The following is a 27,568-nucleotide window of genomic DNA, read 5'->3' as shown; positions in this document are numbered from 1 at the left end:
CGGGATATAAAGCGAAAAGGCGCTACCGTAAAGACTGGTGTAAAAGCGCAAGGAAATTTATGCGGCGGATAAGAGGCGGCTGGCTTGACCGCGGCTCACAAATGACGGCTCACTTTACCGCGGTCAAGTTTATGTGTCACTCTACTGCCCCTTACCCCAGCCCCCCACACAACTTTTTACTTAAATATTTCTCGAGAGCAAACATGTTTGAATCTTTTCATGGTTATAAAGCAATGCATTAAACAAGCAATTTTAGAACATGGAGCTTGAATAATTAATAAAGCTCCAAAAAGGACTCGCAACTCCTTAGAATACTTCATACGGATTTGTACATCAGTACAACCTCTGGATTCAAAAGCAGGACAAAGAGTTGCAGATCCAGCATTTTCTATACGTTTGTGACCGTAACTAAAGTGGAGGAAAGCTATTGTCTTTGCATTTGTGCTTTTACAGTATCCGCCATGGCTGTTTTTCTCCAGCCAGAGCCAGTGAAGAGAAAGTAATTTCATTGTTCTCCAGTCTTTCTCTCAGCGGGATGGATGCACTTAGTTCTTCGGCATGAGTGGACATTATTTTGTTGCTGCGGCTCAAAAGGACCTCGTCAAATTGCACGGTGGCAACAGACTGAATGTTGATTTCTCTTTCGTTTAGTTTTAACGTAACATTAAAATGACCAGGCCGCTGTCCGTGGTGCTGAATTCGATTTTGTGATCGGAAGAGCTGATATGGACAAAAACCTGTTACACAATATTTACACTCACTGCAACAGAAATCGCGTAGCATGCATTTTTCATTTCAGGTGTATGCAGCTGTTTTGTTGAAATGTGTCTGATTTCAGACCTTATACAGGCCCTCGTTGAGGCTTATTTTGCTTTTCCATTGTAATCTTGGCAGCAGCAGGATGCCAAAATATTTTGAAACTCATATATTTATTTATTTATGTATCTGAAACCTCACACACAAGCTAGAGAGAGAGAGCAAGGTTGGTGCTGTAAGTCTGTAAGTACCGAACGGTAGCTTGGGGGTGGTGTCCTGTTCACTAAAAGAGGAGTTAGTGAGCGCGCACGACTCCACTTAAATTATACGCGTCACTTGTTCGTCCAGGCGTTTACACAGAAGATACCTCGTTTTCTGCACAGGCAGGACCATGTTGCACTTGGATTTTATATAGAAAATACAAATTTCACCTTAATAACATTATTTGATTATTATTATTATTTTTTTTAAAAAAAAAAGGCAACAACAGCACAGAGCAGCAGCAGCGTGTGTGGAGCAAGTGGTCCCAGAAAGATTTCCGTCATGGGAGCGTGTGGATGGAGCTCAGCGCGTCTTGGCTTTGTCGTTTGGGGATTTTTGGCATTTTTCTGCGGAGAATTTGTCCCACAGGCTGAAGCAGGCTGCAGGGAGCGAGAGAGCCCAAACTGCTGCACCGGCCGGAACAACGAATGTTTTGAGTACTCAAGGAGGAAAACAGTGTGTTACTGCGATACCTACTGTCAGAAAACAAGAGACTGCTGCGAGGACTATCAGAGCGTTTGCCAAATATCTGGTGAGTTGTTTGCTCTGTTGTGCTCACTGACATTTGATATCAGATAACAGTTTTGTCTATTTGAAGTTTGAAAGCTCAAAGAGCGAGGAAGAAATAAGGTATGTAGTGTATATATGTTTTGAATCCTATCCAGTGACTGCTGCTGTTCATTGTTGTTTAGTTTTGGGGAGGGATGGCTGTCACTGAGGTGACACGTAGGGAGTGAGACATACTACACGTAGCTGTTTTTAATATGCCCAATATGGCTCTTTGTTTTAAGTGACCAGCGAGAGGTGACTACTGTCTGCCTAGTGTGGTTTTACATTTGTAGTTTTGACCCATGACCTTCACATCACAGCTTCACATTGCACAGCCTGGACATTAAATGGTCTGAGAGACCATAACAACATTAGTTTCGTCTTAAAGCAAGAAAAATGACCTTAAATTAGAAACACTCATTTGCTTAGTCCTTAAAACGTATTTGTGGGCAACCCCCCATGATCAACCAGGCTTTTGCTATATATGGACAAATGAGGGAACAGACACCATGGAAACAGACTGCCAAAGATGGTCAGAATTACAGTGGAGCTGTGTCTTAGATGTGACAGACAGGAAACACTCTGACCTGTAACAAAAACAACTCTTATAGTGAAGTATTTGGCACTACTCAAGTTCACAAAGAGATTTCTCTGGCATAAATACCCTGAGAATGTGACCCTCTTAAGCACACTTGCGGGGTCAGTCCTAAAGGGAAAAGAGCTTTTAAACTGTGGAGCAATCCCACTATTATATACAAGCTGGTTTGAGTATTTTATCTGTTCTGTGATGTGATAGCCTCCCCATCCAGACTTCAACCACTAACTTAAAACTGTGTACACAACTAACACAAGGGCAGTTGTAATACACTTCATTAGACCTCACTGTTTACTATAAAGAGCCCATAAACACCTGCTAATCAATTTTAGCTGTAATACTGCAGTTATCAGAGCTACACTAGTTTTTGTACAAGTTAAAGTTCAGCTAAGGAGCATATGGTAATACAAGGGATCTAAAATGGAATAAGGATCCAGCATTTCATCTTTGCTGTATTATCAGGCTTTAGAAAAGCTAGGCCATGACAGGAGACTTAAAGTGGCATAAAGTAGCATGAAGGATGAAGAGGATTATTCAGGAATGAAGACATATTAGTAAACAAGTAGAGAGAAGAATTTTGAATCCAATGCGAAACCAAAGGTCAGTATTAACTCCCCTTTTCAGCCACCTGCGCATGCTGGTTCTAGTTACGTGGGAGGGGCTTAGAAAAGAGAGGACTGCTTATTTCCAAACATTGGGAGTTTTTTTTCTTCTACTTAAAAAAAAAAATCCTTTTTTGATTTCACCCTATATTAGAGTTTTGGTAACAATCAGTCACACAGATTTTAAAGTACTTTAATGTAAATTTAGGCTGAATTAGACTTGAGTTTGTTTGTCTTTAAATATGCTCAAGTGAAGCAATTCATCTCAGTAAGTGCCATGTCTGCTTTTATTTTGTTTACAGTACTGTTGTAGTGAGGTGGTCCTTTACTGCAGCATGGTGGAAATGTTGGATTGAAATTGAAATGGGGGTAGATAAGCTAAAGTATTCATAAACATCAGTATATTACTTTAAATTGCACATGAAAGAGTTAAGATTAACATACACATGAGTTTTTCTTTTGGCTTTGCTCTCAATGCCAAGCTGTTTTAATTGTTATGGAAACATTAGAAAGTGGATTTTTACTAAACAAATAAACTCTACAGTGTTTGTAAAACCAGAGATGTGACTTTTTGAAAGCAAAGGAGGAAGCAACACTTTGTGAACAGACCCAGATTTCTTTTTAATTTAACAATCTGCTAGATTGCCATTCAGAAACATCATTTTGCCATTCACAAACCAGATCCATGTGTCTGACAAGCTGAATGTTAACAGGTTAGTGTGGAGCCCTCATTGTAAAACCCTTTTATCTCAGCTCTTATCACAGCTCACAGCTGCCCGGTGCAGTTGTTTTTAAATTTTTATTTCACAGTCTGAACATAAGAATGAACCAACATGGATCAATAAACATTTTGTATGCAACCTGAAAATCTTTACAGTAAAAACACAGCATTTAACGTCACGCTTGGCTCTGCTCCATCCTAGCCCCCTGATATGTCCTCACCCACTTAACACTCAGAGTTGATCCTGAAGCTCTGCAACACATCAAGCAGTTTGTGTGTGACGCTATTGGAGGCTGTAATTACCTCCTGTTTGCTGGAGCTCAACACAGTGCTTTGAGTGGGTGACATCAGAGCAGACACAGAAAAAAAACATGGATATAAACACTCAGAGATGTTGTTAAAATGAAGGATTTGGCAGGAGTGTGAACTGTGTGTAAACACAGAAGGACACTGTACAAGTTAAAGTAATGATTGAGCAAAAGCAACCTGTGAGCAAGGGCACAAAACAGACTTTATTGTTGTTAAGAGAAGCGATGTAGAAACATAATACAAACTGTGTTAGTGGAAAAAATGCAGCTGACACCACATACAGTACAATCAGTTCATGCACAGTCCAGCGATGGCCTCATTTAATGCATTGATAACGGAAATGTTAGATGATATTTGACTTTCTTCTTCTTGTTACCTTGCAGGTGATTGCACTATTGTGTTTGTCTGAAACAGCAGTAGATATCTATATACCTAATACCTCCAGCACCATGTTTCATTCACTGTGATTTCCCTGCAGATGTTTCCAGGTTCCAGGCTCATTCAGGTGGATGAAACCTTATCAGCCTCACATTTTGTGAGATTTTTGGGCAGCTTGTAAAAGGCGCAGTGAACTCAACACACCCAAATATAAAACTGACACACAAGCTAAATGTAAACTAGAATAATTATAGATGGACTAAACAGTTAAAGTAAATTACACTATCCACCTGTTAATTGATTAACAGGTGGATAGTAGATCCACCTGTTAATCAATTAACAGGTGGATAATAGTTAGAGGTGGGATGTACTATGGACCAGTCGCCAACCTGTTGCAATGCTAATACAAGCAATCATTCATGCTGACCTTCACACCTGGAGTCAGCTTTGAATCACTAAGTAATTGAACCCCATGCATGTCTTTGGACTGTGGGATTAAGCCAGGATACCCAGTGAGAACACAGAGATCTGGACAACATCCAAACCCCACATAGAAAGGCCCCAGACTGGATTCAGACCCAGGTCCTTCTTGCTGCAAGGCGACACTGCAACCCCCCGCACCACTACTGTATCAATTCACTTTGTAGAGGGAAAGGATGATAGAAAATGTTTTTTAAATTTAAAACTTTGAAATATATTATCTTTTCAAGGAATCTCTGCAGATGGAAACTCTCAAAAATAATTTTCTGGTTAATTTGAGGCTGAGAATGAGTTATGGATTTGTATATTTATGCTTAGATGAGATTTCCAACGTCGTGTAGTATTTCTTGGGATTGAAATTATAACATATAGCAAGCTGACATGATTTTTCCATTTTATAAACTTCATGTTTTGGTCATCAGTCTGGCTTATATAACTTCAGTAGTTGCAGGCTATTAATTTCCAAATGTACACCTCAGGGCAAAAACTACTTGTAGGCATCGTTTGGCTGGTTTAGCAGGTCGAGCTCTTGGCCACCATTTTTATTATTCTAGCCACAAACAAAAGTAAAAGTTTAAACCTCTCACTAATTAATGTTTATCTGAAAGGAAAACATCTCACAGTCAGATTAAGAACCAAGGAACAATGAGCTGTTGCTTCTGGCATCAGCACCTCAGAAAATCTACTTATATTTTATTATATTTTATAGAGACGTGCCAAATCGTTATTTGAAATCTTTGAAAGGTTTTTGCATTGGCAAAGATTGTGATAGATATTTAACTACCAGGAAGAAATGGGTTTTTAAAGACATACTTTGTATTGGTCAAAATCAGCACACCTTTTAAGTTGGTTTTGTCAGATTTCTCTGTTTATTCCATTCATGTATGAAATTAAACTGGATAATGCCCCCAAACAACTGCCAAATAAGGTCTCAGAGGCATTAAAGGATGGTTGAAGCGTGGTAACACTTGCTTCCAGAAGGACTTTGATGTTGTCTCCTGTTATAGAAGGGATTTTCATACACCAGTTTCAGTCTTAACTCTATGGTTCCCATTATGATAAGCTCCCATTCCTCTTCATTGACTCTAGAGATCATTTTGGGCAGTAAGAAGCAAGAAGGGGCAGCTTCTCTCTTCTACTGCAGCCTCTGGTGGTTCTCACCCTAACAGGAAAATACATTAAAGCCTCTGCATTTGGTACATGAGACTTTTGCTCATCATTCATCTCTCTCTGTCCTCTCTGTTTCTCTTTATTTTCTCTAGGGCACTGTGCAGTATGTTGTCATGCCACAATGTTTCCCTCTTTCCACCTAAGTTCACTCCCTCTTTTTCGTTCTTGCATCCCACATGTTCTCTGTTCTGCTAGTAGGGAATGTCTTTACATAATGTAGACTAAACAGGCCAGCTGTTGGATTTTTTTTGGGGGGGGACAAATATGTTAAACACCTCTTGGCACTCACATGCTATATTTTGCAAATCTGATGTCCAGCATCTGGTTTCTTCTTGACAGGAAAACACTGCTGAGCTTGAAGGGCATTAACAGTTTTCACTCACTTACTATAAGCACAAATGAAGGTGCATATGCATATCACTAAATCGAAGGGGGCTTGAAAACGGAAACTCCTGCCTTGGCTGTCTGTAGTGTTTGATTACTTTGTTTTACTCTGTCCACCCATCATCAGGTAAAGGTCAAGGTAATTTCAGTACATTATCCCCTTTTTCTAGACTTCTTCCCTCTGCAGCTTCAAGGTTTTTGTCAGACTAATGGTGTTGGTGAGCAAATAGTGAGAACCTTTTTGTTTGACGAAAAGATAATCTTTATTTTTTGTCAGCACTTCCATTTTTTTTTAGTGTATGTCAAATCCGAAGCTCAGTTGAAGCAACTACACTAGTAATCTACCCAACTTTGTTAATGCTTCCATTCCTGAAAGGAAAAATTAAATCGTGTTTCACAGACAGACAAAGATCGCTTTATCTGTGAAGCCTCTAACTGTAATTCTTCTTTTTCTTTCTTGTTATATTTCTTGTGCACTGAGTGTTTCTTCTTCATTTACCTTTTTTTCACACACTATGTGCTTATACAAGTTCCTGCATTTAAGCATTAGTTATTATTAATCTCTGGCTCTCTTCCACAGCATGTCTTTGTCCTGTCTTTCTCCCCTCAACCCCAGCCATTTGCAGCAGATGGTCGCCCTTCCTGCTTGTATATAGGAAACATTCACCTGCTATTAGGGCTCAGTCCAGTCTTCTCAACTCCTATTAACAGGCTTGAGGTTCCTGTTTTCGTGAAGATTATAAGGCTTGTCTGATGGGACCAAGGCCCAGACAGGGAAGGGAGGGTGACCATGGAGGCTTTGAGGTGCAGTGGTCCTCCAGAGCAGCTGGACATCTGGGTCTCATCAGAGATGAGATGGGGCTGGAAGGAAAGGGAGGGGGTGGGTGAGTGAGTGAAGCTCAGAACCAAAAAAAGGAGACAGATGGGGGGGAAGTACAAGGGAGAGTGGGGGACAACGTAATAAAAGGAGTGGAAGATAAAGCAAATTGGGCAGGCAGGTCTGAGACCCTAAAATGGAAGTAGAATTCAAGGAGAATAAAAGGAAAGGCAGAGGAATGCCATCCCAAAAGGCTATTATCCCACTGAAACAAGAGTGACTGGAGTTTGGCAGAAGTTGAGAGATAAAGGTGCTTATGTTGGATCATTGGTCATTGGTTCTGTTTAGTTCAATGCTGTCTGAGGCTTTGCCTGCTGCCTGAAAAATTAGTCATAGACAAGCAAAACCCTTTCATTTTAAACTTTGACAGCAACCAGATTTGTACTCTGGTGCTGCTGGTTCACTGAAACAGATGACTTCCCTGTTTTCCATATTAATGACACTTACGGTAAACTGGTGAAAATAATCTTGATGAAAACAGAAAAAAGAGAAATATTATTAGTTAAATTACAAAAATAGATTTAACCTGGACAGAATAATGCAGTTAAATTTCACTCCAAAAATAAGAAAACACACATCTAAAATCTATCTCAGAAACTCTGTTAAAAATATCAGCTTTTCCAAAAGACAAAAGCTGAACATGCCGGGAACAAGTGCCATTTGTTTCCTGTATTGGGGTCAGAGGTCAGAGGTGGTGGCAAGCTTTCGAACTGAAGACTTTCTCATTAACAATGCAAACAGGGGACAAGAGTGACTATGTGGGTTAGGCTGTCAGACTGTCAGCAGGGTTGACATGTGGGTGGTGGAATTGTTGCACTGCTTGTGCCAGAAGCAGACTGAGGGACCACCACAGCTTGGTAATTGCCTTCTGACCTCTGGCAAATCAGCCCAAATGGCTGAGACTCCCAGACAGGGCCTTAGTCCTGCTTATGTGTATGTCGGTGTCGATCACAGGGATAATAGCTGTTTCTCCTCCGGGTGTGGGAACTAGCCAACCCTATTGATTTCACTGCACGCTCTGCTATGAAGCAAATACCTCAACTGGACTCCTTGCTTGTGTTTTTCCCACCATGAGAAAGGAAAACAGCGGCATGAAAGCTGCCCGTGAACGTCAGAGGATGTAGCAGCGGGAAGGAAAGGCAAGAAGACAGGAGCAAGGATAAGAAGAGGTGGAGGAGGCAAGGGTAGGAAGCTGATAGGGTTGTAATGTCTAATGCCATCCCACCCTGAGTAATCTTTCAAGAAAGTGCATGTATCTCATCACGTTTACAGAGGCAAATGAGCATGCCTGTATATTTTAGGGAAAGGGTAGAAGAGGTTTAAGTGGGATGATTTATCAGACAGAAATTGTTTGCTGTGTGTGGTGATCTGGGAAAGGCGAGTGTCAGGTGGGCAGCACTAATGTGCAGGAATGCAGAGATTCCACTGTGGCTTTGTGGATCGGCTGTGTCACTGAGGCAGCTGCCCCCCCTCCTCTCCGAACCCCCAACAGGACCATGGGAATGAACCAAACGGGCGGCATCTTGAAAGCACTCTCTCCCTCTCTCTCTCTCTCTGTCTCGTGTTCACACACATAATTATTCACTCACGACATTGTATAGTGGGGTGAGTGTCTATTATAAAGACAGTGTAAGGGAGATTAAATGAAGAGGGCGGATTAGATTCAGTTATGGTATATTTATACGCCCATTCCCGGTAATTTCACCACCAACATCTACAAGCTTCAAGCTGGGTGCACCTGCTCTTATTGTCTCAAACTTTTATTTTATAGAATGAAAACAGAAAAAGCTCTAAACCACAAATGTCGGGCTTTCTAAAAATATTATGGTGTATACATGCTTGCAGCTGTTCACTGTTGTGTTGAACTTACCTGATTTGTTTATGTGTTTGTGAAGTATGCCCTTCCTTGTAAAAACAAGACCGTTAAAATGCCTGCTCCTATTTAATCTCTTTGCTGAAAAGCTCTTGATTACTGCTGGAGTTTTGGGGCTTTGATCAAGGCAGTCATCTAAGTGATACAGCTTCCTCTTTGCTTGATGTAATTAACTAAATCAGCCTACTGAACAGGAAGTATGATTACTAAGACTGCTGTGTTTATGTGGCGTGCTGAGTTCACGGGCGTCCGTGTGTGTGTGTTTGCGTGTAAGCGTGGGGTAGAGGGAAACCAGAGAGAACAGGATGCAAAATTAGCCTCTTATTTAAATGGTCCCCCCACATCTGACCTCAGTTGCAGACTTCCTGAGTCTGGGGTTAGGCTGATCTGAAATAAGTACATGGTAGTGACCCAGTCACTCGCCACCTACCTACCTAAGTAAATGTTCAGTGGACTGGCATCAAAGTCTATATCAGGGCATCTGTTGCAGCTACACTTTAAGCTGTATGGTACATGACAGCAAAGATTAGGGGAAAGTTTGCAGCTCCCTCTGGACTACAGATAAATTCTTTTTCATAATTAGACCTCTTGTTTTACTATATCAGAAAGAAGGGTATTTTTCTTCTTAAAGACCTCAGTCTTTTTAAATAAATGTAAATCTCATCTTGAATCCCCTAACTTTATTAAACAACCAGTAACACTGAAGAATCTATGAAGAAATATTACTTTATAATCCATTTAACTCCTGCAATCTTCAGCTAATCTGTGGCTTTCTGATTCCCTAGCAGCCATTGACTGTGTGGTGGGATCATGGGGTCCCTGGTCATCATGCACATCTTCATGTGGAATTGGTAGCACGGAAAGGAGTCGCCAAGTATCTGTTCCCCCTAGAAACGGAGGTACACCCTGTCCTGATCTCAAACAACGTCGAGGATGCTTCGGAAACAACGCCATATGCAGCACCGCGAAAGGTGACAGCCTGACGTTTTCTGCATTTATGTATGTTACAGTGTTCAGTTCACTAGCACTGTTACAAGTTAAACAAGCGCTTTGGTATTATTTGGGACAACTGTTAACTTTCTTTTGCTGTAAGAAACAAATCTTGAGTCTGCATGCTCCATCTGCCTGTCACTTTGCTGATGGAACAACTGAATTTCCCCACTGAGGAATAATAAAGGATATTTCTATTCTGTCTTCAGCTGTGCACTTTTCCAAGTAATTAAAAAACCTGAAGACAGGAAAAAAAAAATTTTCCATTTGAAAACTTACAAGGAAAGCTGAACTCACTTTACCTCAGAGCTGAGTTGCTCAGATTAAACATGAGATGCCTTTATCAGTATGATCTTTACTGGATGCAACAGCTTATTAGACATATTTGCCCTCTTTTTAATTTTCATCTGCCCGTGCTTACACCTGACTTCCAGAAGTCGCAAAAATCTTGCCTAATTCTTTCAAGAGGAACTTCAAGGACCCTTGGAGGAGACCACACATGCTGATGAAGGAGGAGAAGGCCAGGTAAGGCCTTAATACCAAACTGCAAGATACCAGCTTTGTTTCGTGTCTCTAGTGTAGGATTTGTCGGGGCAGTGGCAGGTGATTACAGACAGTAATTGGCAGTATTTAATATGCATATTTGAGTTCATACCATCACTGTAATTATACAAACAGTAACCTTTCTTTTCTTGCCAGCAAACTTTCAGATGCATCTCACTCTGGCAAGAATAAAGGCACTTATTCAACATTTTTCTTGCTTTCGCTAACTCCAAGGCTGGTGGATTTCACAACAGGTTCATACCATATTTTTCCCTGGTTTTTCCTTTGTTTAAAGGTCAACTCTGAGCACCGAAAGATTAGGGAATACTGGCAAAGACTGAGGTTGCTATAGCAAGCACGTCCTCAAAATTACTTTTAGTGTGTAACATGAACTCTGTCATTGAATAATTGCATCAGGAGCTGACCTTTCCTGATAAGTCAGACGTAATCAATTTAAAAAGAAAAACCTTCGCTGCATAAATTTGATCTTTGATCTGAGCTGATTACAAATCTTCTCATTATGTTCTCTGGAGAAAAAAAAATCTGAGCTGGCTTCCTGACAGCTTACAGCTTTTCTCAGTAATTAAAATGGACATTGGATACTTTTGTTTTGACTGAAACAAAACATCAGGGGACTGGGAGTGCATTACTCATAAATGGCATTGATTCAGCATGAATTTTACAGAGTAAGAGCGATTTCACACAGACATCTGGTATATTAATAGTGGTGTCTTTGAAATAGAATGAAGAAGTGAGGGTTAACAGTGACAACAGTGAAATGATGATCAGTTGTCTTTGGATGTATATTTAAATCTGGATATCAGTGGATATTAGAGACTGGACATTAAGAAAGGTAATTATAAGATAAGGGAGGATGGACCATAACACAAGGCTGTTATGCAGATTTTGCTTGTAAAAGCTCAGCAAAAGAAAATAATATCTGTCTGGAATTTTTAAGAGAGAAATTTTAGTCAAAAAAACAAGTATTTAACAAAAGGTTTCACTGTGGAAAAGTTAAGGAAACAAAGTAGAGACATCCCACTACAGACATGCAGACATATACTTTATGGCTTACAGGCAAATAGAGTAAGGATTTCATACATATTTACAACTTTCTGAAATATTTCTGAAATAATCTGAGGAAGAAATAAAGGGAAACTTCATGTTTTCTTTGACAAGTCACCCAAATTTGGATAATATTTTGTCACACCTGTCTGAATCAGTGGCAAAATAAATAGTAGAATTAACCCATTTATCAGAAAAACAAGACTTTATTTGTTCCTTTTACTGTGCAGACTGAGCTGTGATTACGATGGGATAATCCAGGCGATCAAGACACAAGTGAATCACTTGTGTTACTTATCAGCAAATTTTTACTTTGTTAAGTAATTAAAGTATTAAACTTGGGTCACCAGATACAGTCACGATAAAAGTAAAGTACACTTTTTTGAATTTGAATTTTTTTAAGTATCAGGGAATAATACAGTGTCAGATAAACAGCAATGCATGAGATATTACTCCATGTCATTATTTATTTAAAAAGCACCGAGTGAAAAGACAAAGAAGAAGAAGCAAAATGTGAAAAATAAGCACACCCGATGATTTTATAGCTTGTGGAAGCATATTTAGCAGCAATATCTTGAGAGTTGGTGTGAGGCGTTTGTGCTGATTTGCTGCATTTAGATGTGCAAAACATCTCAACTCTGCAAAACTAAGCCATGCTGCCACATTCCTTTTAGAGAGAAGAGGCTTTTCCCTGTCAACCATTACAAACCATCCATATTTCTTCAGTCTTTTTCTGATTGTATTGTCACGAGTTTTAGCATGTAGCATTCTAACTGAGAACTTTAAAGTCTGAGATGCAGTTTCTCTGAGCATTGCACAGTCTGATCTTGGGGTGAAGGGTTAAGCTATAAGTTTATTACACAGTGCGTCTGCACGTTGGCTTTTATTTTTGTTAAATAAACAAAGACAGAGTGTAATATGTCACATTTTATTCACCTGAGGTTGTATTTAATTAATTTTAAGACCAGCTAAGGACCAGATGATTATTATGCCTTGATATGTAAAACCTCTTAATTCAAAGAAGAGATACTTTGTTTGTACCATTAGTGTAACTTTAAACAAAGCAGGATATTTTTCAGAAACTGGAAAGCTTAAAACTGGCATATGCCCCTGTTTCTTCATCTGAACATTTTCCATCTGTGTTTTCTGTTTGAAATGCTCTGGTTTCATATGTGAGCATGAATGATGTGATTGACTGGATCATTGATGTGTTTCTGAGTCTCAAATATCTTATTTGCCTTTGAGCATTATATTTTTGACTTGATAATAAATGCAGGTAAACAGAGTCTTCTACTTTGACACCTTCTTTCCCTTTCTTTACCCTTGCTTGCAGTTACTGTGTGCATCTGCAAGTGAAACAGGCTAGCGCGGCATGTAGACTCAAACTGTGGACCGCTCGACTGATGAGAGAGACTGCTGTCTGTGTAGAGTGTCAAAGTGATGCCATGGCAAAGTCAGATCGCTGTGGAGGCGATGGTCTAAGGGGCACCAGGTAAACAAGCTAACTGAAAGATAACTGAAGATATGTTCATCCATTACATTCCTAACTCAAGCTTAAGTTTGACTCTGCATTCAGTTTAAAGACAGGAATATACCTAATGATGACTTTGGTTTAGCTCAATAAAGGCATACCTATGGAATCCCCAGTGACCCATAATAGTGATATACCAAATACACGCATTCATTTGCTTTGTACATTTATAATTTTCATGTTACTTACTTTCATAGGGTGGTCATATTTGAAGAAGTTCTTCCACACAGATAATAACACAGAGAACTACACCATTCAGCACATATTTATAAATATGCAGAGCTATTAAGATGCATATATTAGTTTCTCTAATACTTCTTAACTGGGGAAAAAAATTCTGCCTAATCTAAGTGACCTTCTAACATACCCACATGTTACTGAGTATGAATTTAAGGCATTGTTTAAAAGAATATTCATTAAAATGACTATTTTATGTGGTCAAAATAAAATCATCACATAATAAAATATGCTAAATTGGAATTAAAAGGAATTTGTTACATGCCTGATGGGCTCCTCTGTTCTTTAGGACCTTCTGGTCAGCAGCTTCAGTCGCGGGCTGTCACGGTTCCTGGATTCGACAGTTTTCTTCTGAGCGCTGCCAGTGTCCTGACAACTCTTTCCTCTTTGTTTGAGGCGGCACGCTACTCTCAGCATCCTGTCAAGTGCAGGACAGCCCTGTCAGCCAAGCCAGACCCTCCAATCCAGATTACTGGATGGGTAACTCAAGGATATTAGCAGCATCCTGCCACTTTTTTTCTTTCACCTCATATTCTGTACTGTATAAACTCTTAAAGCACACATAAATTCTTGCATTTAACTTCTGATTTTACAGTCACATAATTCTCCTCTAAAGCACAGCATCTATTTGCCTTTTTACCTCTGAGTCTTTGCTATCTACCTCCATCAATACAAGTGCGTTTTCTAATGCATAATGTATAAATATAGAAATATATTATTTTGCTTTATACATTTTCTACTTATGATTGGTTTATGTAATGTATATGTGTCTATATAGCTTCAATAATTTGTATCCAACAGTGTAAACATCAGACATCTGTCATTTATCCCCAAACAGTCCTAAGTCATCAGTGGTTTTGGAGATACTAAAACTGATCATCAAAGTCATATCCAAACTAGGATCCTTCGCTCAGTATTTTGATGTTGTATCTTTTTTTATCCCAAAGGGCAAAGTTGAATATCAGGTACTGATTCTCAGGTGCTTAGATTTCAAGTCTCCTTCATGTCTGCCTCTTCTGGTGGTCAGTCACAGATGTTTTCAGTAACATGACTCATAGCGGAGATCAATCACATCTGTTTAGACTTAATATTGCTGGAGAGGAAAAAGAGCCATATAAGCGAATTCACTGTGGTTCTGTCTGTCTTGTGTCCAAGACTTAAAAAATGCTTCATGATTACTCGCCCTGCTCACGGGGGAGTTTTATCAGAAGAGTATGATCCAAGATAAATATCGTGAACAGCCAACTCCTATATTTTTAATTAACCGAATCTCCTCCCAGCGCTCCCTACAGTTCCTTTACTTTTTTTCAGTTCTGTTTTTGTTGTCTCTGTTGACTCTGTGTTTTCCCTCAAATAAAATACAGACTAACTCCAGCTTTACCTTCTTGAGTTAAACGACACAGCATAAATTCCTGCATCTCTTTTGCTGTTTGGTTAAGAAGAAGGCAGGTGCAGTCATGTTATGGAAACCTGTTACTTTCTCTTTACATCCCCCATGTCTGTGTTTGTGTGTTTATTTATTATAAACCATGTGGTAATTTTATAAGTGCAGCACAGCATTTTCTGTACACTGTCCATTAGTGAAATAAAGAAAACTATACCGCCATACCTCCCTCTATTGTATTTCTATTGCTGTGTGGATTTCACTGCATCATTGCATTCAGTTTGCAAATCCTTGCCACTGTTTTCCTTTACACACCTTCAACATATCTGACTTCTCCCCTGTGCAGTAACTACTAGCATCGGCATGACACTGATAAGTATATTCCTGAGTTTACAAGCAGCATTTCACACCATTTCAACTCAAACATGTCCATTAACATATTTTCTGGCATTCTTGGCATTTTTGCGTGGGCTGTAAATGGGATGACGACAAACAAAATGACAACTAATGTGTATAATCATGTTTTGTTGTTACACTATACTGAAATTTGGGGTATGTTCTTGTCATGTAAATTCCGGGAATTTTGTGTATATGTATATATACTATGTGTAATTATGTGTAGATGAAACATGACAGATGTGGCAGCTTACGTCATATGTAAAAGTATCTTCATACTGGTATTTAGTTTGGTTTTGTGGATTGCATACTCTGATAGCCAGTTTGCCTCCTCATTTAGGTGATATATACACTAGTTAAGTGTATATGGAGAAAGGGATGTTTGAACCTTGAGATTCACTCTGAAAAGCTGCAACTCTTCATGTTTTTAAAGCTAACGCTTTTTGTCTCTCTTGGCAGTTTTTAATTTTTTTCCCAACCATATGTCACATAAATAATACCAATTAAACCACATTATCAGAGGCTTCTTTGTTCCCCATAATTCTAACTTTATTTGTAGCAATTTCCTCTGTGTGGAGTTTGCTTGGTCTCCCTTTGCTTGCATGGATTTTGTCCAGTTACTCTGACTTCCTCCTAGTCCCCAGACATGCATGTTAGGTCCTGTGATAGACCTGTTATGCTGTAGAAGCTCAGATAGGCTCCAGCCTCCACGTAAGCATGAATTAGCACTGTTACAAGGGTGAATGCTCATAACATGACCAATGTTATGAGTGCCATCATATGTACAGGTAAATCTTTATGTACAAAAGCTCAGGCTGGTTTGGCTCTCAATGATGTGAAACAAACAGACTCCAACACATCAATTCCTTAAAAAAACTAGTGCATGGCTAATTCCTGTCAGAAGTACTTGAACTTCACCTCCTCCATCAATCTCTCCAGCCTTCCTCCCCCTTTCTCTGCTCTCCTCCCTGATTCCTCATCCTAGCTCACTACTAAACTCCCCTTCGTCAGCACAACTCTTTATTTTCTCGTACTACAACAGCGGCTGTGCTGTCTGCCTGACCAGTGCATCCCCTGTGCTGCTCTGCCACTGCTGCTAACCTGCTTTGCAAAGGGCAGGAAGGCCCATCTCTGGCCCGGTGCCTGATGGGCTCCGACAGCAGTGTGTTCTGGGATTACAGCCACTGAAAAGGGGGGCATTCCAGCACTGGTGGCTTTTGTCACAGCATGGCCACTGTTTTCTTTTGACAAGACAGCTGTTCAAAGCCCTCCTGGCCCCAGCGTAGGGCGTAAAGGGAAAGAACCCAAAGGTGACTTCCGTTTACTGGTGGCATCGCTGGACTTGGCCTGAGGCCCCTTCTGCTACTGCACGACCATCTTAACTTCACATTTGCCCATATGCCCTGATGATAATAAAACTTTGTTTCAACATTTCATCCTGCACATGCAAAAATATTTATTCCATTTAATTGCAAAGTTTCATAGTGTTTTCCTTGCCTTGTTCCTTGATTTCTTCCCATGTCTTGTGCTAATGATGCCACATTTACCCAGCACTTCCATTTGCTTTGTTTACTGGTTCGTATGTGTGCACTACATGTGCGCAGAGTGTCAGCTTGGGGCCCTTGGGTAGCTGGTACCTCTGTTTCTTTGTATATAACCTGCATGTGGTTTCAGGATGCATGTACTGTAATTAGTAGTTATCCTAATAAATGCTTGGTGCCTCTGTAGGAGCAGCTGGTCTAACACAGAGGAATGATAATGAATAGACGGCTGAGCATGACACAAGTGGTACACAGCCATACAACAAACTCTCACACATCCTCAAATGACAAAATTAGGAAAACCGAAACAAATAGACTATATTTGTGAATTGTATGTAAATTCCTAACAAAATCCTTTCTTTGATCTGAAAAAAACCCCCCCAAAAAAACCCCAAACCAAATCTCTCTCTTGCTATCAGTCCATGCAAAAGTAAGACACATACTACCCAAAAATCTAGAGAAACTGTAGTAATTTATTCCTGGGAATGTGGCGCCCCTCTGTGGTGCTTTGGGCTTCCTGCTTCACTTGTAACAAACAATATAGAGGACATCACAGCCTTGTTCTATACGCTTTATTGGCTATGCAGACTTGATTACAACAAATGATAAACATGGCAAAAATAAGACATTATAACCATAAAACCATATTTTTAATCACCTTAGTAGAATAGCGTTGTGTTTTACTTAAAAAAAGTGGTTCTTTTTGTCAGAAATGGAAGATACAACAATAATTAGTATAAGGGCTATATTCCTCCTGTGACAGTTTTTATATTAATATGAGCTTGTTCACATTATTTGTCCAATAATGCAGCATTCAATGAATAACCATAAATACACAGGATTTATATAAGGCTAATCAAATCCTTCAAAAACAAGAATAAACTTCAAAAACAAATTTCAGAAATGTCAGAGGGAAGCTTCACATGGTGAGCGGTGCCAGTGGTGACATGGACTTGGCACAGCTTCAAAAGCTAGTCTACTGTACATACAAATTACACATAAGGCAAATGTGACTTGAGCTAGGCTAGCTGCTTGCTTGTATTTTTTTTTTTTAAATAATCGTGGCATGGCAGGCCTAGGAATCACAGTTAGCACTGACATATGAATGTCACACACAAAAAAATGATCCAGTTACTCTCCTTTAAGTGAATATTTAATCATTAAAATTAATTTCCTCATTTGTAACAGAATTTGTTTGTTCAGCATGAATGATGAGCAAACCAATAGCCAATTAAACACCTAAGGTGATCAATAAAAACAGAATGGAATCAATGAAAGTTCAACTACATACATTCAGATAGAGTTTGAGAGAAACTTAACAGAGAAAATAAACAACTCCAGTGCTGAAAGAGACAGACAGTGACATCCAAAACAAGCAGTGAATAGTCTTTCCTTTAAAAGAAGGAGGTGGAGAAAAAAAAATGGAGGCCCAGGTGAGAGGATGATCTGCGGTCAGTTTTGGTTTCCTTGAGTTGAATCCAAGTGTTTATTACAGTTTTTTCATCTGTTGGTTTGTGTTGTGGATCTTTGTATCCATTTTGTCCACTTTATTTAGCAGACCATCAATGGAGTCGTCCTGCGCATCAATTTCAGACTGCAGACCAAGCCCAAGATTCTTCAGTCTACCCAAGCCTACACACATCTCATCTAAGACATTCACAAAAGACATCAGTTCAATTACAGCAGACAAACTTTATATAAAAACGTGGTCTGTAACTAAATAAGTGCAGCATTTCCCTACCCAAATTTTTGTCAAGAGTGTGGTGAGCCTCCTTCAGGTATCTGTTCTTAGGGTATCCATTCTGTTGAGATGAGCCATCATCTATTGATGCAGTAGCCCCAAATCCTAAAACGATGAAGTAAGAAATAGTGAGAGCGGGTAAGTGGTGGGAAGATACTGTAATGCTGAGGTTCATGTTCCAACACTTACCTCCCGTGTCCAGTTTTCTTAGGTTGGGGTGGCTAGCTTGGTACTTATCTTCATTTTCTCTGCTGCTGGACAAGGCAGTCTGTAATCTGAGAAAGTCAGATAAGAATTGTTCAAACATTTTGGGAGAGACGGTCAATAACAAGTTGTACGTGTGAAAGTAAAAAATAAAAATTAATTACCTGAACTTGTAAAAGAAGTTAACATTACTTTAACACAAATTCAGAGTAACTGTTTTCATGCTTTGTTGTAAAATATGATAACTTGTCCTTACAAATAACAGCATATCAAACTTTAATATATTGAAAGTCCTCTAAATCACAGAACTCCTTGATTTGTTTAGGAGTTCAAACATGCAAAATTAAAACTGGATGATGCTACCACACCTCACTGACACAGAGAATAAAAACAAACTTACCTTTCACTGGCCTTGTAGGCCTTTGGCTGCTCAGGTGGTGGCTTTGTCTCTGGCGTTCCCTTAAAATAATTGACAAGGCCGCCCCACACACTCTTAATACTGTTAATGTGCCTTTGACTGGTCTTCAGGTCTTGATCCATGTTATCCAGCATCTTGTCTGCCCTCTTTATAGCCTCACCCTGTCGCATCAGCTCCTGCAGACAAGAAGAGACTAATTCAGGATGAGGTATGGGAAGATGTGGCCTTTAAAAATAACTCTTTGTTGACTGTCGCCTTTTCAAAGACAGTGTAAATTCTTTGTATAGTAGTGTGAACCTTATTCATTTAAGATACCTCTGCAGTTTCCACACCCATCTTCTCTGATTCATAGATGAGGCCAAGTGAGCGGTAACTGCTATCCACAGCAGACTGCGCCGTACGCATCACTTCCTGCTGGAGGCATCTCTGCCTCCTCTCTGCTTCACTCAATCCATTGTCACTTGGCTCGTCATCAAACCCCCTACTTTTAGGCTTGAAATCCTCCTCCTCATCATCATCTGCAAACGGGTTGTGGGATTTAGGGTAGGCCATCTGTGGAGCAGAAACAAATGTTTTGGTAATTTTAGCTAAAGGACTATAAGCATCAAGCATCAAGTTACATGCAGTTTAAGAATGAGCTTTTCTTCACAACAAGGAGTTTTTGTTACCTGTAAATAATGGATTTTACATTGCTTAAAACTGGAACAACTTCTTGGAACACAATAAAACTATAAACAGGTTAATAAAAGATAAGATATTTGGTTCCAGTCTTGATGATCTTTGACTTTTTTCAGCTGCTCCCTTTAGGGGTTCCCTAAACAGATTATCTGGCACAATCTGACCCTCTCCCTGGCATCGTCTTCTGCCACACCAACCCTCTGCATATCCTCCTTCGCTGTATCTATGAATCTTCTCTATGGTCTTCTTGTTTTTCCTCTTGCCTGGCAGCTTCATCTTTAACATGCTTTGTCCAATGAATCTAATATCCCTCCTCTGCACATATATCAAAACCATCTCAACTACGCCTCTTAAACATTGTCTCCCAAGACTTGATAATCTTTTAAGTTCACTTATTCACTGATTAAATCCTTCAAACAGTCTGAGTGTTGTTTATCTTGACTTCAACTAAATTCGCAAAAGCAACAGTTATCTCAAGGTGCTTTCGATTACAAGGTAAAGCCTATAATAGTAGAGAGATAACCCAAAATATCCCCTCTGTGTAAGCAGGGGATCCCCTCAATTTTTACCGGAAGAGACCTCCGGCAGAACCAGGCTCAGTTAAGGACAGGCATCTGCAGATCAGCTGCACACATCTAGCCATTCCATCTATTTTCTTCTGGTTATCCAATTCAGGGTCATACGGTGGACTGGGAGTCATAGGGAGAAATGCAGAGCTAACACATAGGACACTCTTTGGCACAACATGTTGAATTCCAGGAACTGAATAAGCGGAGGAAAATGGATAGATCGATGGATAGATCGCACCTCGTCGGGAAGAAACGTTATTTATTATATTTTGGGATCGGATAGCTGAATAATTAAACGATGCGTAAGATAATACATCTGCTATTTAGATAATACTTAGTTTTATTACAACAGTAAGTTTTTGTTGATAAAAGAAGGTTAATTGTTCATTTCGAAACTTGTCTGAACTCGTGCGATTACGAAAGCTCCAGCGTGTTAGCTTCGGCTAACTTCAACATTGTCCAACAAGTAATTCGAGCAAGAGTTAGGCTTGTCAATATATTTCACATTAATCATCTGCAACAATACCTGCTGTGTTATATTAAGAGGAGAAAAATAAAACAGTATTGCAAGTCAAGAAATGTTTGATGTATCGCCGGGGTGTTGGTCTGCTAGTCAACCGTTAGCTTAACTGCCAGTCAACTAAACGACCACATCCGCAAGAGTCACTACAGGCAGTTTTCTCTTATTGAACAAATGCTGTCTAAAAGTGTAAAAAAAGGACACAGGAACAATTAACTTAACAGACAAACCTTTGACCACAGGAGCCGCGGCAGACGCTGTTGTTGCTCTATCAGCTGACTGAACTCTTCCGATCGCGTTTGATGACGTTGCACACACACTGTCGCGACAGCTGATCTTGCGTAAAGGAAACGCACACCAGGGCGATATTGGGGTTACTCACTGATAAAAACCCACGCAGGTTGTAATGTAAAAAATATAACTACAATCCATACATTTGCTTAATTTGATCTATTTCAAGCCCTTTGTGAGTGAGTTGCTACGGTAACGAAGAGCCCCTGTTAGAAATGTCCCTGCTGAGTTGCCGTACTGCGGCTTTCCCAGGCAGCCCCGCTCGCTTGTTTCCTCTCAGCGATGAATTGCGCTGGTTTAATGTAGGGGTAAACATGTCCGTAATGGGAGGTGGTACGAGGGGTTTTTATTTTAATACAGTCCTGTCGCTGGCCCGCTCTTTAGCCGTCCACCGCCCCGCACCGGTCGAAAAGGTGAGAAAACAAGCGTGAGCTCCAAAAACACGCAATAATTAACCATGTTAGTAATTAGAAGCAGTGGCAGGGTTGTTCAGGGTGTAGCTGCGCTTCCGCACAGGCGGTGGCTTATTTTGATCAACGACATGACAACCAAGCTAACATTTAACAGTTATGCTCGTATTCTTGTGTGCGCGTCTCCGTGGTTAGAAATCTCTAAAACGCGAGCCGTGGTCTCCAAAACACTGAAGCAGAAAAGTGGGCAGTGCAGAGGAAAGTGGCGTCGCTGTGTGGTGCCTGTTACTGCATCGGACGGACAGAGCGGTCAAGCTTGATCGGCACTGCAGTCAAACAGGTTTACAGAGAAATGTTTGAGACAGGAGTTCATTCACAGGCTGCTCTGTTTGTCTTTACTGCTACCAAACACCGCGTACATGTGTTATATAGTTGGAAACCTGTTGCAGATTGATAGTTGGGTCTTACCAGTATAGGAACGGTTTTTAATTTTGAAAAACAATGGGTAAATTTTGTAAATGAAAGTAAAGGGTTAGAAGGGAACAAATGAAGCCATTATCAATAAGCTGTCACCAAGTGTTGTAACTTTAAGGGCTATCATGGGTTATGTTATGTAATGCCCAGTTCCACTGTGTGTTTGAGCTGTAGGGAGGAAACTGCCTGGCACTTTATCAGATATCATAAATGCTTGTATCTTGCTTGCTTGCTGGGTTATACAGTGTGCATAGAAGTGTACAGATTCCAGATGTCTTCTGGTAGATGATCAGGTGACCCTGAGCCATCCCTTAGTTGCAATAGGGGAAGGTGATGGAGACTTCTCATGATGCAGTTTCTTCTTCTTCTTCTTTTCACTCTCCCTGTGTTTATATCTCCCTTTACTTTTAACCCTTAGCTATTATTCATCTCTGGCTCTGCTCCACAATGTCTTTTGTCCTGTTTCCCACTTCCCACCCCCAAGCTGTCTTGGCAGATGGCTGCCCTTCCCAGAGTCTGGTTCTTCTCTAGGTTTATTTTTGTTGAAAGGGAGTTTTTCCTTGCTACTTTCACTTACTCATAGGAGGGTTGTCTGATTGTTGGGGATTTCTCTCTATTAGTGTAGTTGAATTTAATTGAACAGTGTAAGTCTAACAAATATTACTCTCATTGAACCACACACTCACTCTGAAACATCTGGAAGTTTGCTTCCACCACTGAAAAAAAGTATTTTGCCATCTGTAAGTCCAAATCTTTGGTAATTATCTAAAAATTCAAATTTTTGGTATCTCAAAACCTTTCCTTAGTAAGTTATACTTATTAGAAAATAACTTGAAATTTCAAGTCATTAAGGCTAATACTTGAGAAAATAACCCCAAAACTTTGACTTATGGATGGTAACACATGCTTGTTTTTCAGTAGCAGAAACAAGCTTCTATACAAACAGGTTTTAACACTTGACATATTGTCTAATCCTGTAGTGTTATGTTTTCATATGCTGTGTGACACAAACACACTGGGCTGTCAAGTGAGATAAATCAGCTTGATGTGTGAATATTAGCAGCCTGGACTGTTACTTTAATATTTATTTTTGGCCTTTTAGGTTCAGAAGCTGCAATGTATGTGTCCAGTGGAAGTCCGTGGTGTGTTCACTCTGGATGTGCGTCGCAGAGATGCTGTTATTGCATTGGCTGTGTTTTTGGTGGAATCTGGTTTACAGGTGGGTGGTTGTCAGTAAAAAGCTGAGCAGTTTAGCCTTTTGAATTCATTGTTTTCATTTTACTTCAAGCTGTTCTGGTAATACAGTGGATTTAAGATTTCATAGTTTAGTTCATTAGATAGTGTAAGTATAGTCTTACTAATTTTCTATTTTCCTAACTGCTTATCAAACTCTGTTTCACAGGTATAGTAATGGTGATATTGTATTAGAACTATTAGTCCATGTTTGCTCCTGCGCTCTGCTCTGACTACATGTATCCCTGTGATAAGCTTATTCTCATAATCTGATTAATCTGGCGATTAGACATGCAGTTAGCCGTGTAAGCCTCTAACCTCATCACACTTAGACACAGTTGGGAAAGCTTCCCTTCTGACTGACAGCATAGTGCTGGATGCCTTACTTTTATTTTTAAAGCTGTGATACACTTTCTTTGACCCAGATTTGCTTGTGTGAGATAACCTCGTTGTTTTGATCCGTCAGTGCTTGTCAGGCATGCAAAAGTGCTGATTTTATGCTGCAGAGTGCACTTGTTTGTGGTGTGTAATGATTTGTTTTACTCCTGCAGCACAAAGACATACTTGTTTCTTACTTGCTGAGCCTACTGAGAGGGCTGCCACGGGTCCAATGGATCGAGGAAAGCTCAGGAAAGAAAGGAAAGGGTAAGAAGAATCCTCTTATAGTGAAGCTTTTAGTTTTACAATAGACTCCTTTTACTTGTGGCAGTAGAATTTCTAGCAATTCTTATTAATTAATTGTACTGTGTTGAGATGTATTACACTAGACAGATGGGTTAATTTATACTTGAATTGCATATTGTGAACTGCTTTTTCTGTTCCACGTAACACTCTGTTGCTCTGTATTTGATGTTTACATTTTTGGCAAATCCGCTTATCATTATTTCTTTTCTTTTGTTCAACCTTATGAGGCATTCAATTCAACTGTGTCTGTGTAACATTCTGCTCCTCAGAATTTCTCCCCGTAGCAGAAAACTTCAGCTTCTGTCTAGTGACTCTTCTGTCAGATGTGGCTCAGAAGGATCCAGACTCAAGACATGAGGTCTGTTTAAAAAGTGGTGATAAATCATTATATTATTCACAGGGTTGGAGTGCATTGCATCTAAGTGCTAACTCACTGTTTTTGCACTGTTTTCACTATAGATCTTGAACACTATAATGGAGGTCATGCAGGCATTCCAGGATATGTGCCAAACACCGGATAATCATGACAAAGGTATAGATAGAAATGCAACAAACATTCTGACTTTAGCTTTTAAAACAAAAAAAGAACCTTAACGCTGCTCTTTTTTGTCTGCAGTCTTCCTGTGCAAGTATATTGTTCCCAGCCTGCTTGGCATGACTCGGGCATTTGGCCGCTACAGCCACACAGATGAAGCTCTGTTATCCAAGTTGTTCCCCAAAGATTCTCCTCAGGCACGATGCGTTACAGAGGAAACAGAGGGTGTACGGCGCAGATCCTTCAATGACTTTCGTTCTATTCTGCCGTCCTCACTGCTTACAGTGTGCCAGAGTGATACTCTGCGCAGACGCACCGGGACCAACCTAGATTCATCTGCACAGGTCGGTACATGTTGCCGGATTCAAGACGTGTTTTGCTTGTTCAGGATAATTAGGGGATAATCCAAAGCAATAATAGTTTTATTTGCTTTGTTAATTTATATTATTCAGTGATAATGGTGGTATGGTTCGTTACCCATTAAAGTTGTGTAATGTGCTTTCAAACAGATCAGTACAGATCCAGGAGGCCACTCACCCTGCTCTCCTACAACTCCTAGTCCACATTACTTGGAAGGTAAACCTGAAGAAACAGAAGTTACTTTAAAAATATTTGTGTCTTAGTTTTTAGTTTATTCAGCTTATTATTATCAGCTGTCAACATTATGTAACAACTGGGCACTTTTTTTAGGTTTGTTAGGGTGAACTGCAATATCCCCCATACTGTAACTTTGTAATAAGCCAGACTATAAAAACATTGTAACTGTGGTTAGCCTTTTTTTGTTTGGGTTCATGCTGAGTTTTATAGCTGCTACGTTATGCCAGATTGATACTAAGGCCTATAATTGCTTTATGCCTGAAGTGGTATTTTCAATCCTGTATTACTCTATAATATTGGAAATGCCAATTCATTCGTTGTTTGTGGTCAGATTAAGAGTTTTGTAACATTTGCTGTATTTCCACAGATTTCCTGTTAACTATGTTGCATTCCAAACTCAGGGAATGTGTTTTTTGTAAATTGTCTACAACAGACTCAAAAAGTGTCTTATTTCAGTAATTCTACACTTATAATCTGCAGTATTACAAGCCCTAATCTGTTACACAGAAAGGTTTAATTGTCGTTATGGAATGTAGATTCAGTAGAATAATGTGCAACAAAAAACCCTTATTTTCCAAAGTGAACTAATTCTATATTATTGAAATAGTACCCACTGAGATCTAATGGAAACAGTCGTATTTCATCCTACTTGTTTTTGTTAATAATTCTTCTGCTCCCACTGATTTCAGGTGCCTATTTTCCAGACAGCAACACAGTCGACCCTGACTACTATTTCTCTACAGTCAGCTCCAGTTTCTCGGTATCTCCACTCTTCCTGGGGGAAGGAGAAAATGAGGTGGAGGTGCCTGTGGATCTGCTCCGACAGCTCCTTGCCATGGTGCAGTAGCCTACTACCCGTACACCTCTTACAACCCTTTAAATCTTTTACTTTTGCTTCTTATCCAGTATATGTATCTTGAGCCTTTACAGTAGTTGTGTGCAATCTTGGCTTGTAGGTGAAGAAGTTTGTGTCCGAGTCCTTTTTGAAAACTCTGGATGCCACAATGACAGAAGTCATAGAGGTAAGCATATGACCGCTGTCGGTGCAGAATTGTAAATGGTAAATTCAAAGTTAGACACAGGATCTTATTAGTTAAGTAATCTGTTGTGTCAATGTCTCCTCTGTTTGTTGTTAAGTGTAATCCTGGAATCAACCTCTATTACAAAACCTTCAGTGACCCTATCTATGTGTGTGTGTTCAAAATGCTGCGGGACACACTATATTACATGAAAGGTAAAACAACAAAGAGAGCGTATTTATTATGCATTGACAGCAGGCAGCCCTGCTGTTGCTATTGTTCTGTTTGCCAGCCAATTTTGTGCCGAACACTATTTTACAAATACTCATTCTCTCTTTGTTTTTAAAGCTCTGCAGCCAACGTTTGTGCGGGAAGTGCACGATTTTGTACTGGAACAGTTTAGCAGCAGTCAGTCGGAGCTGCAGAGGGTTCTTCATGATACTGGAGGGCTGCCAGGGGAACAAAGCCCCCTCAAGCTTCGTTGCCAAGCCAACGCTGCATGCGTGGACCTTATGGTGTGGGCCGTTAAAGATGAGCAAGGTAATGGATTGCAGCAGAAAGTGAACAGTGTGTATTCAGACATCATAATCAGAGGGATCTGGATGTGTTTGCTGGTGCTGATGCTGTCATTTTTTTTTCTCCAGGAGCTGAGAATTTGTGTACCAAACTGTCAGAGAAACTGCAGTCAAAAACCTCCAGTAAAGTCATCATTGCTCATATGCCTCTGCTCATCTGTTGCCTACAGGTATAATAATATTAATACAAATGTAGAAAAGTACAGTGTTACAGAAGGTTCTGGACATTTTGTTTCTGTGCTGGGCTTTGGTTTAATGGTTTTCTGACTGTCTTCTACTTCATTTCAGGGCCTGGGTCGCCTGTGTGAAAGGTTTCCAGTAGTTGCTCACTCTGCCACAACCTCTCTCAAGGATTTCCTGGTGGTTCCTTCTCCTGTTCTTATAAAACTCTACAAGTACCACAGCCAGTACAACACAGGTACTTACTGTGTAAAATGGTTTCTTCAAATCCACGTCTGAGCTAAGACTCAAAACTCCTATCCTCATAAGAATTTTGCTCTAAAAACACCATGAAGCATAATTAGGATTTTTTTTTTCACAGCAAATAAATATAGTTTAATTTAAAGAGCATAGTCTCTTCCAAGTCTTCACACAGAAAGGACGTTTTCTAAGTTGAACACGGGTTAATAACACCAAAGTTTCCTATGACTGTGCTGTGGTAGACCTGCAACTTCTGCGTGAAAGTACAGTGAAATTAATATTTCAATTGCCACTTTGAAAACAGCATCCAGCGCACATCTATCTTATCCAAAGAACAGCACAGTGGGTGCAAAGATAAATGAGTCATGTTGCTAAGAGCACAATGACGAATATGCATCAATAACAATGTCATTGTTGTGCCCAGCTCCTGTCGTGCCTAGACATGTTCATTGATGAGTGGCTACAGACTCAGAACAATTGTAAATGTAATTCAGGGTATAGATTTTTGCCTGACCACAGAGTGCTGTGTTTTTATAGACAAGTCATTTAATTTATAAA

At 39.9% G+C, this 27,568-nt stretch overlaps 3 protein-coding genes across 6 annotated transcripts in view; 2 read left to right on the top strand and 1 right to left on the bottom strand.

Annotated features, from left to right (window-relative positions):
* The first annotated feature begins 968 nt into the window (after positions 1-968).
* On the top strand, positions 969-17,709 carry LOC146506502 (somatomedin-B and thrombospondin type-1 domain-containing protein). 2 transcript variants are annotated; one of them, XM_085180266.1, is made up of 5 exons: positions 969-1,549; positions 9,744-9,926; positions 10,380-10,470; positions 12,887-13,045; positions 13,611-17,709. In XM_085180266.1, the coding sequence occupies exons 1-5, from the start codon at positions 1,300-1,302 to the stop codon at positions 13,714-13,716; spliced, it is 789 nt and encodes a 262-aa protein (XP_085036392.1). In that variant the 5' UTR covers positions 969-1,299; the 3' UTR covers positions 13,717-17,709. The 2 variants fall into 2 exon arrangements, with proteins under 2 accessions (XP_085036392.1, XP_085036391.1); XM_085180265.1 differs by having other exon boundaries at positions 976-1,549; positions 9,741-9,926.
* On the bottom strand, positions 17,201-21,163 carry snap29 (synaptosome associated protein 29). 2 transcript variants are annotated; one of them, XM_085180267.1, is made up of 6 exons: positions 21,003-21,163; positions 19,321-19,557; positions 18,988-19,181; positions 18,573-18,658; positions 18,384-18,488; positions 17,201-18,289 (listed from the first exon to the last, which is right to left on the bottom strand). In XM_085180267.1, the coding sequence occupies exons 2-6, from the start codon at positions 19,555-19,557 to the stop codon at positions 18,132-18,134; spliced, it is 780 nt and encodes a 259-aa protein (XP_085036393.1). In that variant the 5' UTR covers positions 21,003-21,163; the 3' UTR covers positions 17,201-18,131. The 2 variants fall into 2 exon arrangements, with proteins under 2 accessions (XP_085036393.1, XP_085036394.1); XM_085180268.1 differs by lacking the exon at positions 21,003-21,163 and adding an exon at positions 20,779-20,964.
* A 100-nt stretch (positions 21,164-21,263) lies between these two features.
* The window catches only part of pi4kab (phosphatidylinositol 4-kinase, catalytic, alpha b), a 32,276-nt gene continuing 25,971 nt past the window's right edge, over positions 21,264-27,568 (top strand). For both annotated transcript variants that reach the window (XM_085180262.1, XM_085180261.1), the window contains exons 1-13: positions 21,264-21,476; positions 23,050-23,166; positions 23,732-23,825; positions 24,134-24,222; positions 24,324-24,396; positions 24,481-24,743; positions 24,909-24,975; positions 25,686-25,834; positions 25,953-26,018; positions 26,134-26,230; positions 26,364-26,555; positions 26,660-26,760; positions 26,879-27,008. In XM_085180262.1, the coding sequence (XP_085036388.1) occupies positions 21,279-21,476; positions 23,050-23,166; positions 23,732-23,825; positions 24,134-24,222; positions 24,324-24,396; positions 24,481-24,743; positions 24,909-24,975; positions 25,686-25,834; positions 25,953-26,018; positions 26,134-26,230; positions 26,364-26,555; positions 26,660-26,760; positions 26,879-27,008 (1,636 nt within the window). In that variant the 5' untranslated portion in view covers positions 21,264-21,278. The remainder of the gene's footprint in view (positions 21,477-23,049; positions 23,167-23,731; positions 23,826-24,133; positions 24,223-24,323; positions 24,397-24,480; positions 24,744-24,908; positions 24,976-25,685; positions 25,835-25,952; positions 26,019-26,133; positions 26,231-26,363; positions 26,556-26,659; positions 26,761-26,878; positions 27,009-27,568) is intronic.

The sequence above is a fragment of the Neolamprologus multifasciatus genome, chromosome 12, assembly GCF_963576455.1.
Source record: "Neolamprologus multifasciatus chromosome 12, fNeoMul1.2, whole genome shotgun sequence".
Classification (NCBI taxonomy): Eukaryota; Metazoa; Chordata; class Actinopteri; order Cichliformes; family Cichlidae; genus Neolamprologus; species Neolamprologus multifasciatus.
Note: the sequence above shows the minus strand (reverse complement) of the source record. Positions and strands in the feature narration are given on the sequence as shown.

Bases quoted from the DNA above. Each gene is read 5' to 3' on its own strand.
- LOC146506502 (XM_085180265.1), top strand. From the start codon at position 1,300: ATGGGAGCGTGTGGATGGAGCTCAGCGCGTCTTGGCTTTGTCGTTTGG. The intron at 1,550-9,740 runs GTGAGTTGTTTG...CTGATTCCCTAG, and splicing joins GAGCGTTTGCCAAATATCTG to CAGCCATTGACTGTGTGGTG. The intron at 9,927-10,379 runs GTGACAGCCTGA...CCTGACTTCCAG, and splicing joins CATATGCAGCACCGCGAAAG to AAGTCGCAAAAATCTTGCCT.
- snap29 (XM_085180267.1), bottom strand. From the start codon at position 19,557: ATGGCCTACCCTAAATCCCACAACCCGTTTGCAGATGATGATGAGGAG. The intron at 18,659-18,987 runs GTAAGTTTGTTT...TGACTTTCTCAG, and splicing joins GCCTACAAGGCCAGTGAAAG to ATTACAGACTGCCTTGTCCA. The intron at 18,290-18,383 runs GTAGGGAAATGC...TGAATGTCTTAG, and splicing joins CACTCTTGACAAAAATTTGG to ATGAGATGTGTGTAGGCTTG.